Genomic DNA, 12263 nt, shown 5'->3' on the forward strand with positions numbered 1-12263 from the left:
TAAACTCCAAGAAAATCAGTTAGCGGTATGTTATGAACGGTTGCCTGACTGAATGCAGCAGACTGTAAATGATGTCAGCTATTCTACAAGTAATAGCGGTTTGTTTTCTTTCTGAATTAGTATGGCATTCCAAAAGAAATATCAGTCTGTAAGTTTTCAATGTATTTTACTGTTTTGAATGTGTGCAAATTAATAAGAAATGCTAGCTTAGTCCAGAAGTTCATCTTTTCTAACGTCTTCCTTTTGACATTGTCTGATGTAAGATGCAAGGGACACATCCACAAAAATCCATTAATAAATAATAAGAAGTATAAATTGGGATAAATGAGAGGAGAGGAGAGGAGAGGAGAGGAGAGGAGAGGAGAGGAGAGGAGAGGAGAGGAGAGGAGAGGAGAGGAAATGTATTTTATAAGGTGTAAAGGCAAGAATATGCACACATTTTTATTGAATGAAGACCTTTGCTCTTAAACTCAGTTTTGAAATTGTGCACTTTTCTCTACAATTTCCACAGATGTACAAGGTACACCCAAGTGTTCTCATTAAATTAAGACAGAAGTTGGAAGATGTATTTAATCAGTATAGCAATGACTAACAGCTGCCATTTATTAGCCTCAGAGGAACTTACAAGTATTGGACTAAGTAGCACTTTATTCATCAAATTCTTTGTTCCAAGTCAAAGGAAAAAAAAATGAAGTCTTTTTCTGGGATCTTAAAAATTCTTAGAGTATTTTGATTTCTCTTTTTCTTGTTTGAGAGACCATGGGTTTCCTCAGACAACAGAATTACTTTTCACCAGGTCCAGTGGGAGAACTCTCACGTAGCTGGAGGGATGTCACCCCACCTGAGCATCACCCTGATAAACACGAAAAGTCTGTCCTGCAAGCTGCTCTTTTAGTGGGTGCTTAATGAAGCCTGAAAATCTCTACTCACGGGCCTGAATCTGGTTGATTATTACCTTTGTTATTTATTCAGTTATTTATTAGTGAAGGCATTCGGGAGCAGAGAAAGAGGGGGAAGGGATATCATGCAAATGTTCGGTAGATGAGGGCAAAGGTAGTTATCTGGTATTTCCTCTAGGCAGCAAATTATTGTGCGACACAAAGACTCGAGAAAATTGCCCACTGTCTGAAGAGTTAACTGTTTCCTCAGAGCCGCTGAGAATGAGGAAGGGGCGACTGGCTTCCTCCTGCAGGCAAAAGACTGTCTATAGAGTGCGTTTTAAAGGGGTGATGTAAGAGAAACTAAACTTGACCAGCCAAACACACCTCCTACCCCCACGATGTGTTTCTCCTACTGAGAAGGGTGAGAGAGCACGTCCAGCTTTCTCCTGCCTTGCTAGGGAATGAAGAGAGGGTGCTGGCGGGAGACACCTATTAATTTATTATGAGCAGGCAGATGTCCCTTTAAGGTCTGCTGCGCTTTTCAAAGGCTGCAGCTGAAGGCTCTGTGGGGGGAATGTTTGGCTTTATTTGTATATCTTACGCCAGGCTTGTTCTCCAGGGAGGTTTCCGAAGCTCAGAGGTCTTTTGGTGGGCGGGTGAGAGGAAAGTTGTGTATCGGGGGAGGAAGCTAAATTCTTCTTGATGCGAAGAAACAACGTAAAGACTGAATAACGAACAGGAAATGCCTAACCCGTCTACGAGGCGGGCGGGCGGGCGGTGCAGAGCGCTGAGCTCCACTCACCGCGCAGCACCGCCGGGCGCGTCGGCGGCAGGAGCAGCGCTTCGCTCGCCACCCTCGCCCCAAGTCCGAGCTTCTTGCTGCGGGCTCCCGCCAGCCCAGCCCAGCCCAGGTATGGCTGCCTCCTACTGGATGCTGACAGGTGAGGAATGCCCTTTTTTTTTGTCTTGAAGACCCAGTTTCCCCAAAGCAGCTCAGCTCCCTTCGGGAGGGGGGAGGTGAAGCTGTTAGGAGCAGCACTATCTCGATTTGCTTCTCTCTGGGAAATTTAATCCCTAAACTAATCTTAAAATCCGAGGGGTAAGGGGAGACTGCTAGATGAAGATGAATAAGAAGCAGTATAATTGAAATTGACTTGGGCAAAGAGATGAACCTGGCAGCTGTTTTAAATTAGGGTAGCTTCTCTGTGTTCCTCTGTTTGGCTTTCAGATGAGTAGTAAAAGGGGAAGTGAGGAAGTGGTTAACTGCACCCAACTGACTTCATAAATCTGGAGATTGAATAAATTATATTGCTTCTTTTGTTTTTTTGTTAGGGATTTGCTGCTTTTTTTTTTTTTTTTTAGCAGAGCGAATACAGCAAGTAACAGCTTTCCCAGATAGCCAATCTGTAGTAACAGTTGGGACCTGAAACCAGGGAGAACCCATGAAGTGGGAAAGAAGAAAAGGCAGTGGTGGGATGCATGTGCTTACAAACTCGGGATACTAAGTTCCCCAACAGCTCTTGCACTGTCAACTAGCACATAGTAAACCTCAGGCAGTACAGAGGCAGAAATCAATTTCATAAGAATCAGGAAAATGCAGACAGCAGCAAGTATGGGAAAAGCCAAGATGAGTTTTTCCCTCTTCACTCTGCTTATTGTGCAAGAAAGAACAGATACGGCAAAATGCGAACGTAGTACTTTGGTGTACTATACTTAGACCTTGTTCACAGATTTCTTTCTTACTTTTACTGATCAGTAATAGTATCCAAAATGTGGTTCTGTCTGTATACTCACAGAAGGAGGCTTTGTGAAGTGGCAACAATGTGGTGTGCCACAACTTCCTTTCAGAGTGGCAGAGTTTGCCACTGGTACTGCTAACAATTCACCAGTAATGCAAAAAAAGTGTACTGTCAGATAGGTGAACATCTCAAGGGTGGGTCCCATGCAGACCTGTTTACTGGCTTACTGGTTTGCTTTGTTAGTTTTTTACCTTTTTTAACAAGTCGGTATGAAATAGAATACACTCAGAAATCAGAGGAGGCATTACAGCTATCAGGAATGGGATTCAAATTGTCTCAGATAAACAAGAAAAGTAGTCCTATGTAACAAGTCAAAATGTTGTAAAAATAAGGGCAAGGAGTTTTTTTAATTGCAATAGAAAGGTTTTTTTAAAAAAAATCCAAACAAACAAAGGACAAGGGAAAATCCATGTAACTCAGTGTGGGAAGAAAGGAAAAAAAAAAATAATACTTTTTAAAAAAAAAAAAACCAAACACCACCTTAAGGTATATTCAGAATTTTCTTATTCTTCAAGTATGAGTAGCTAGAACAGGCTACGAAACAAACCCACCTCTTCATAATCTCCTTCACCTGAAGTGTTGATGAAGTTGGATAAACACCTGTGAGGGGTGGCTGAGTTTTATTTCACCTGACCTCAGTGTAAGTGGTTTGACTAGGGAACTGCTGAAGCTTCCCTCACCACTATGCTTCAAGAGAAGAGAAAGGAAGACATTAATCTAAAGGGTTCCATTACTTTTTAATGCTTGCTCACTTACAGTTTTACACATAGTCTGTTCCTTCTTGGAATTCTCTCCTCATTGGTGATGATCATACTATTGGTATTGGTTAAGAGTACACACTTTATGATTATTGTTATTTTCTATTAGAAAGACAGAACTGTACAAAAAAAAAAAAAAAAAACAAAAAAGAGAAACGGTCTCTGTCCAGAGCCTGCAAAAGCAGGGCAGATGCAGGATAATGGGAAAGTACAAAAAAACATATTTGCCACAGTTTTCCTCTTCATCTTTACTTTTTGTCTTCCTTTGCTCTTGCAACAATAATGTCCAACAATTCTCAGCAGATTTCCGGCTATATTTGAGGTATTTTCCCACTAGTTTCTTCTATCCAAGATGTAAGTCGTGTTTGCATAAGTTTTAGCTGAAATGGCTGTTAATGTGGAGGAGAGGGAGCTTCCTATGGACACAACCTCTCCTTGTCTAAAATCTGTGCGCAACCCATCTTTATAAAGCAGCACATCAAGACTTGCATATGTGAGGCAGTCTTAAGTTTTCAAAATATTAATCTTATAAAAACAGTGCAGCTTCAAAATCCATATGAATCCCTGTCTCATCATTTTTATCTTGCCTTGGACTGTGCTTGAGAAGGCCTGAAAATTCATGTCAAATTGATGCAATTACCAGTACCTATGAAATTGGCTTTAAAAATTGAAAGCAAGAAATGTTAGGTTCTACATGTAGTCTTAATCTTTTCCAAGTCTGGAACAGACCATTTAATTTTGAACTTCTATTTTAAACTATGTAGAATTTTAAGTTCCACTTGTTTTGGCTCTACTGGGGTCAAATTAATTTCTCTCCCTCACATGAGCAAAATTGTAAGTATGAAACTACAAACTTAAGAGTTAGATGGCTCTTAAATTTTCAGAAATGTTTTTCTTCTACTGAACATTCTTTGAAATATGCAAACAAATAACAATGCCCAGTAGTTATTTTTTAACACAGTAGTAGGCAAAGGATCATCACTAGTAAATGTCTTCCTTTATAACTCAAAAATGGTCTTGCTTACTGTGAATACATCACTGAAGTTTACAGACACCACTAAATACTTGTGGATCATTATCCGCAACTGTATAAAATCTTTTTTTTTTTTGAGAAAGGACTTTGGCGCATCTCTAAATGTCTCTTTCTACATAAGTGAATTTATTACAATGAGTGGCAACGTTTTTCCAGCAGATAGTTGTCTTTGTTTTGGGTTGGGTGGTTTGGGTTTTTTTGGGTTTTTTTTGCTTGTTTTTAATCCAGCAAGTCTCCTGCTTGTATGAAGAGAATGTTTATTTTCCACTGCATGGTACTGAATGCCAACTTGCAACCTTTACATAAAATATACTGCATCTCCATGGATATGGAGCTGCTTATAAAACATAGTCTGGAACTAAGAAGGGGAAAAAAAATTGTAAATACACATCAGCAAAAGAAAAAATAGACTGCTGTGTAAGGTGAACATGCCCTATAGCTACTTTGTCTTGAAAGAATAGCATCAAATCAACCCATGCAATGTTATAATCACAAAGAACATAAAGAAGAAAATTGACCATAAATTCACCATATAGCATTTACAGAGAAAAGTGAAAAGAATTTTTAAGGAAAAGCAGAATATACACTAGCTTAAGCCACAAAAACATGAATACAAAATTACGAGTACGTACAAGCCTAAATTAAAGAGTTATTTATATGTGTACTTATGTTATATTCCCTTGGGTGGTCCAGCTTCCTTCTGTGAAACTATTCATGCTAATGGAGTTAAGCATGTGTATTCACAGGAAGAGAGTCTGAAGTCTCATAAATAAATCCTTATGTAATATCTGATAAAGTTGTTTTTACATCATTATCAAGCTTAGAAACAAGGAACGCACATTTCTGGGACAGATCTGAGTTCAATGTCATGTCACAACAACTGACTAGTGCTAGATACTTGAAATTTATGTGTACACTGTAATGGGGCATATGGGATGATTATTGCTTACAGTAGCCTTTATCTGATTAAATCCTTTAATCCAGATCTTTTCCAAGTCAGCCAATTCTATAATCCAGTGAGTATTTCTGGTGGGTTTGTTTTGTTGTTTGGGGTTTTTTAAAACAAAAAAAGGCAACCACCCCAAAAAAACCCAACATCTAAAAGAAAAAAGAAACTTCCTTCTAATAATTCTAAATTTGCCACTTTCTCATCTCTTAAGAGACTGTTCTCTTGCTTTTCAGTTATTACTTTTAGTGGATATATATTCCAGACTTACTTTATCTGTTTCAGTTGTCCTGATATATTATGGTACATTGGCTTGCTTTCCCAAACATTATTTTATTCCTTTGAATTCTTCATACATACATTCTTTTTCTTACTCTTTGTGACATTCATTTTGTAATGGAGTTTACAGTGTTGTACAGAGTTTCAAAATAAGCTGAAGTACTTGCATAATGATGCTGGAGTTTTTAGCATTATTTCTGGCTTCTTAAAATTGTCTAGGCTGCAAATTGTGCTGTCTAGTTATTATTAGGTCCCACTGCTGTGCAAGTTGTCACTGAACTAGTCTGTGTTTTTTAAAAGCATATTACTTACATTTGTCAACATAATTTGAGACATGCTTACTTGATTTTGAAGCTTCTCAGAACTCAGATTTAGGAAGCAGGTCAAGCTGCAGAATAGGCCAAAGTGCATCTTGGAAGTTTAACTGTAAACTTTTAAGTTGAAGTTCAGTGGAAGAACAACGTCAAAGTAACAGTTTAGGTTCTGATGTTTCCTGGGTCTGATTTTCATTTCACTCGGCACTGGCATGGAACCAGCCGCCACTCTCACGCACCAGTAGCTTTTGGGAAGCTCTGCCTGTGCTCCCTGGCTCTGAGGTACCACGGTGTTTCCGTATCACAGAGAACTGGCTACTTGGGCACACCTTTATCATCTCTTTTTCTCGCCACCATCGCCTGCTGCAACTACTTAGTTTTGGGGCGTGTGGTTTTGTTTTTTTTCACGTGAGTGGCCCTCATAGCGACGTTTGTACGATATAGTCGTCACCGAGCTAGAAAGGACCAGCATGGGCCCGGTGCTTTCTGGCCCCACTCACAGAAAGCCCGTAGCGGAGACACACAAGAATTTATGGTCCTCTCCGGCCTCCCAGCACAGAGGGGCGTCGCGCCTGACTCCTCACCTTCCCTTCCCCTCCCTCAGGACTATTTCCCTCGAGACACGGTCCCGTGGCAGCTGCAGGCAAAAAGGCGCCCGTGCGCATGCGCGTCGGGCGCGGAGACAGGGGGCGGTACGCGGGGCCGTCGCCTCCGCGGGCAGCCGTGCGCATGCGCCGTGGCGCGGCTGGGCACTGCACACGCGCGGCAGTGGGGCGCGGAGCCGGCCGGGAGCTTTGTGACGGGCTGTGGCGCCGCACCGCATCCGAGGCTTAGCCCTGGCTCCACCGCGGGCCTGACGCAGGCCGGTTATCGGGAAAGGCCGTTTGTAGGCCGAGGTAGGCTGTCCGTCCCTCCATCAGTTTGCAGCTTCCGCCGTCAGGCCTCCCGGCTGTCGCGGCTGAGAAGCCGAGAGTGCGCGGCGGCACAGGGAAGCCGGCACGATGAAGCTTGTGAGAAAGGACCTGGAGAAGGATAATGCGGGACAGGTGACACTGATCCCCGAGGAGCCCGAGGACATGTGGCACACGTACAATCTACTGCAGGTGGGTGACAGCCTGCGGGCCTCCACCATTCGGAAGGTGCAGACCGAGTCGGCAACGGGCAGCGTGGGCAGCAACCGCATCCGCACCACCCTCACCCTCTGCGTGGAGGCCATCGACTTTGACTCACAGGCCTGCCAGCTGCGAGTGAAGGGCACCAACATCCAGGAGAACGAGTATGTCAAGATGGGGGCCTACCACACCATTGAGCTGGAGCCCAACCGGCAGTTCACGCTGGCAAAGAAGCAGTGGGACAGCGTGGTGCTGGAGCGCATTGAGCAGGCCTGCGACCCGGCCTGGAGTGCAGATGTGGCAGCCGTGGTCATGCAGGAAGGGTTGGCTCATGTCTGCTTGGTCACTCCAAGCATGACGCTTACCCGGGCCAAGGTGGAGGTGAACATTCCGCGCAAGCGGAAAGGGAACTGCAGCCAGCACGACCGGGCCCTGGAGAGGTTTTACGAGCAGGTGATGCAAGCCATTCAGCGGCACATCAACTTTGAGGTGGTGAAGTGTGTACTGGTGGCTAGCCCAGGCTTCGTGCGTGAGCAGTTTTGTGACTACATGTTCCAGCAGGCAGTGAAGATTGACAACAAACTTCTGCTGGAGAACAGGTCCAAGTTCCTACAGGTAAGGAGCCAAACAGTCTCCAGAGTGGCTAAAAAGATCCTCAAGAGCTGTCTGTGATAACAGAAGATAGTTAGAAGGGTGATGGGAAGTTATTCTCAAAAGTGGTGTCCAAAACCATAAGATAGTTATGCAAGATTCAGGTGTGATGCCTTCCCAGGGTACCTTAATATGGAGTAGCGAAAGTATTTTTAATATTTTAGGTGCTCTAAAAAAGCATAGTTAATCTTCAATTGAGTGAAGTACAAGTTTGACAATACTTCAGCTGTACTGTCAATCTGTTGTAGTGTGTAGCATGCATGTTAAATAGCAATTTTCTAAAGCTTTTTAAAAAGTACTTAGCTGTTGTATAGATAGTTAATTGTTGTTAGGTTTGGACTACGTAGTTTAAGGTTATGCAGACCATAGCATTTTTTTTCCCATACTGTAGTCATCTCAGAATGAATGTCTCGGGTTTTTTTACCTTTCACTGAAATAAGCAAACTCAGGGCCTAAAATAAGTTTTCGTAAGGATATTTGCATCATCTTCTAATTGGAATAGGCTTGTAATCTGTGCAAAAGATGAGGAGAGCAAAGGGTGAAAGCGTGTCTCTACTTAATGGTTACAATGTTTATGAGATGCACTGACCCAAGAAAGCCTGCTTTTGCATTTTGTCAAGGTTTGGGTCTGTCAGGGCACAAAGAACACACAGCAGTGTGCTCAATGCCCAACCTGGGTGAGGCTAAAAGGTAACCAATGGCTTCATAGTAATCCCCAAGGGCCCCCCCACTGCTTATCATCCTGGACAAAACAGACAGAACTACTTAGCTTGGGGAAGAACACAAAGTTATTTTGGCCCACCACTAACCAGAAGCGAAACAACCAAAAAATAAAACAGTTGGATGATGAAGGGCTGGTTGCACATCTTCCTCAAGACCATCTTCCCCAACCCTCTCCCATCTTCCCAGGTTCAGCTCCCTGCTCCCCCCTCAGCAGCTCAGGGGAGCAGAGAGTAGTGGGCACTCTGTCACCAGTGCTCCAGGGGAAGACTCTTCCTCATATTTTCCACTTGCTCCAGCATGGTACCTCTCCCTTGTGAGTCAGTCACTCATGAACCTTTATGGCATGAGTTCTTCCTGAGGGATGCAGCTCTTCACAGGATGCCCCAGCACAAGTCTCTTCTGCAGCAGCAGAACTTAGGGCACATTGTGCTCCAGCACCACCTCCCCACAGAGTCATGGCCCCTCCAGGCACAGTCACCCCTCTGGTGCAGGGACCTCCTGGAGCCACAGCCAGATCTCAGCACCACTGACATCCTCCGTGGGTTGCAGGAGGAACAGCTGCCATCTCACCACAGGATGCCTGAGATCCCTGCTTCAGCACACCTCCCCTCCTGATCTTGGGGTCCACACAGTCACTCATTCCATCTCATCCTGTTGCCCATTTCCCTTCCTTAAGTAGCAGAAGTATGCAATTGACCCAGCCTTGGCCACAGGTGGGGCCAGTTCAGAGCTAGGGAAAGTTTGGAGAGGAGCGACCATGGCAGCCTCTCACCTTGTTACAAAAAAAAAAAAAAACCACCCCTGTCTGCCCCCAGACCCACACACATTTGGAGCAACATTGTGATAGTAAGCATGGAAAGTTTTAATGTACTTCACAGTTTTTCAATCATAGTAGCTGTACAGTTGTGGAAGACTTGATGCTTTTGCACTGTATGCCTGCAGTCTTAAAAGATCTTTCTCCTCTTGAATGTTTTAAAAGGTAGAGGCTTAAGTCTTAGTTTCTTAGTAGTTTCAAGTGGCCCGACCTTGGGAATTTTCTACAACAGCTTGCATATTTAACTCTCCCTTTGAATAAGACAAACATCTTTTCTGTGCTTCTTAAAATACAGTTTAAGAGGTTTGGTATGGGCTTTGGGTTACATGAGCAGTCTTTTAAGAAAGTAATCATATAGATTTCAAGAAGGAGATAATTTCCTTGAATAATTTTCAAGATAAATATTATGTATAGTGGTAGCTGTTTGTAATTGGCTAATGATAGAAATTATCCTTTTTATTTTAAAAAAACCCCAAACCTATGACTGTTTTTCACCCTAGGTTCACTCTTCTTCCGGACATAAGTACGCATTGAAGGAAGCCCTCTGTGACCCAGCTGTAACTAGCCGTCTGTCTGACACTAAGGCAGCTGGTGAGGTCAAAGCCTTAGATGACTTCTATAAAATGCTGCAGCATGAGCCAGACCGGGCTTTTTATGGTCTAAAACATGTGGAGAAGGCCAATGAAGCCATGGCCATCGATACCTTGCTGATCAGTGACGAGCTTTTCCGGCACCAGGATGTGGCTACACGTGCCCGATATGTTAAATTGGTAGATAGTGTACGGGAAAACATGGGCACAGTACGAATTTTCTCCAGCCTTCATGTGTCTGGAGAGCAGCTTGGCCAGCTGACAGGGGTGGCAGCCATCCTGCGCTTTCCTGTTGCTGAGCTCTCTGACCAGGAAGATGAATCTAGCTCTGAAGATGATTGATAACAGTGACTTCATTCCACAGTTTCTTGTCCAAGTCATACTGAAATGATATTAAAGGCCCTCCCTTCCTAAATACTGTGTGCAGATGTATTTCTTACAGTATATGCCTCTGCTCGGCACACTTATGGGTATCTGTTCTATGCTAACAATCACTGATACACTGGGCATTGGTGCCGACTTATCACAAGTTGCACCCTGGACCACCAGTAGTACAGGAAACTAATTTGGCTTTCCAAAGCTGCATGTTGAGGCAGACTGGTAGCTTTCTGTTTTGGAATGTGTGAGAAAAGATAATAAACTAAGAGAAATTTATGTCATACTGTCTATTCCTGTTCAAATGCTTGAAAAGAGTATTTCAAAATAAATTTAAAGTTCATGCAAGACCTATAAAAACTGTACTTAATCTTTTTAGGAACTTTGCATTCTTCCTGGGATGTGGCAAAGGAGTTGGAGCAGCATAATCTTTTAGGCGTTTTTGTGGTATTATGTGATCAGTCTAAGCACTTTATATTTCTGTGAAATGCTTTAAGCAATCTTTCAAAACCATACCCTTTACATTAACCATTTCCTGCCTAATATGATAGTAGCTGCAAAACAAATGATGACTTCATTACACCCATTCATTTCAGTGCGTTTTTGGAATGCTGTTACCTCAGGAGATTGTCCTGAAGGGTGACAAGGTATGCTGTATTTTGAGATTGACTGTGTTCTGATAAATTGGCATTGGGACTATTTAACACATGATTTTGAGAAGATACGTGAAAATCTTAGAAAATCAGAACCCTAATTTCCATGACGAGTCTTTTGACAGCAAGTAAATTCATAATCTGGTATTTTTTTATTTATATATCTCTTTAAAAACATAAGATGTGATACAGAATTAAAGATTACAAATTTATAAATCAATGTAAAGACAATTGTAAAAATCAAGATTAGTTTTCCTATTATTTCATGTGCTCAAAGAATTGAGAGGCACTGTGAGTTTTGTTTCTTCCCTGGACAATAAATCTTAGATTGAGGAATTAGAAACTGCTTTCAGATTCTGCTACACCTGCAAGGGAGTTGTTCAGTTTAAACCAATGTTTCATAGTTTAAGTTGTGTATGTAAAAAAACCCCATTCCTTTTTAAAATCAAAGATAGGGGTGAACAAGTGAGACTTGCCAGCAATAAATCTAGTTCAAGAAAGCCATAGAAGCTTTTTGAAATACAGAAAGGGACGTAACAGTGGAAGATATAAAACTACCAGAAATTTTAGTCTGGATGGAAGAATTTTAGAAAAAATATGTACATGCACATGATGGTTGCCAGCTCTGTGAATTTGATATTTATTGTTAACTGAAACATGAGCCTGAACTTGATAGAGTACTTTTTGTTAGAGTACCTCAAAAGTACTTTTGAGTTAAAAGCCATCATCCAGTCATCTGCACAGTCTGAGGAATGCATGAAGAGAACTGGGATTAGTACTGTACTTGAACATTTTGATTCTTCTTTCACTGAAGACAAGCAAGTCCATTAAGACAGAGTCAGCTTGCACAGATAAACTGTTATTTGAGATTTATGTTTTTATCTCGTTAAGTGCCAGAGGTCATAGCATGCTCAGGTAAGCTTCCTTCAGCAGTTATAACTGGTTAAATAAAAGTTTCTCTTTTTTTTCCCTTCTTTTTAAAAATATGCCTAAACTGATCATACAGTTAGCCAAATAAAAAGCAACCTGATTCCTGCTGTATGCAGAGTTAAATGTAAAGAACATAGGAAACAAGTAGAAGAATCTGACTTTCAATAACGATTACTTATATGGAGATAATTGTGGCTTTAAATAGGCTCATAATGTCTAAAGATTAAGATCAGCTGGCATATTAATATTTTCCTTCTTAAAAGTAATGCCAGTTTGTTGCAGTTGTGCACAAATCTTACTTCTGTGCAAAACTCATTAGAATGTGGAATGATTTGCCATTTTATTTGACCAAATTGATTCCAATTACTCCATTTTAGACAAAAATTATGAAGCATTGTGCATTAT

General features: G+C 42.0%; 2 protein-coding genes across 2 annotated transcripts in view; both read left to right on the forward strand.

Annotated features, from left to right (window-relative positions):
• The first annotated feature begins 1548 nt into the window (after nucleotides 1-1548).
• The window catches only part of ITGA1 (integrin subunit alpha 1), an 81944-nt gene continuing 71229 nt past the window's right edge, over nucleotides 1549-12263 (forward strand). The window contains exon 1 of the mRNA XM_062017452.1: nucleotides 1549-1822. Coding sequence (XP_061873436.1) covers nucleotides 1624-1822 — 199 coding nt within the window. The 5' untranslated portion in view covers nucleotides 1549-1623. The remainder of the gene's footprint in view (nucleotides 1823-12263) is intronic.
• Nucleotides 6747-10315, forward strand: PELO (pelota mRNA surveillance and ribosome rescue factor). The gene is made up of 2 exons (XM_010202278.2): nucleotides 6747-7737; nucleotides 9811-10315. The coding sequence occupies exons 1-2, from the start codon at nucleotides 7012-7014 to the stop codon at nucleotides 10240-10242; spliced, it is 1158 nt and encodes a 385-aa protein (XP_010200580.1). The 5' UTR covers nucleotides 6747-7011; the 3' UTR covers nucleotides 10243-10315.

This window comes from Colius striatus, chromosome Z (assembly GCF_028858725.1).
Source record: "Colius striatus isolate bColStr4 chromosome Z, bColStr4.1.hap1, whole genome shotgun sequence".
In the NCBI taxonomy this organism is placed as follows: domain Eukaryota; kingdom Metazoa; phylum Chordata; class Aves; order Coliiformes; family Coliidae; genus Colius; species Colius striatus.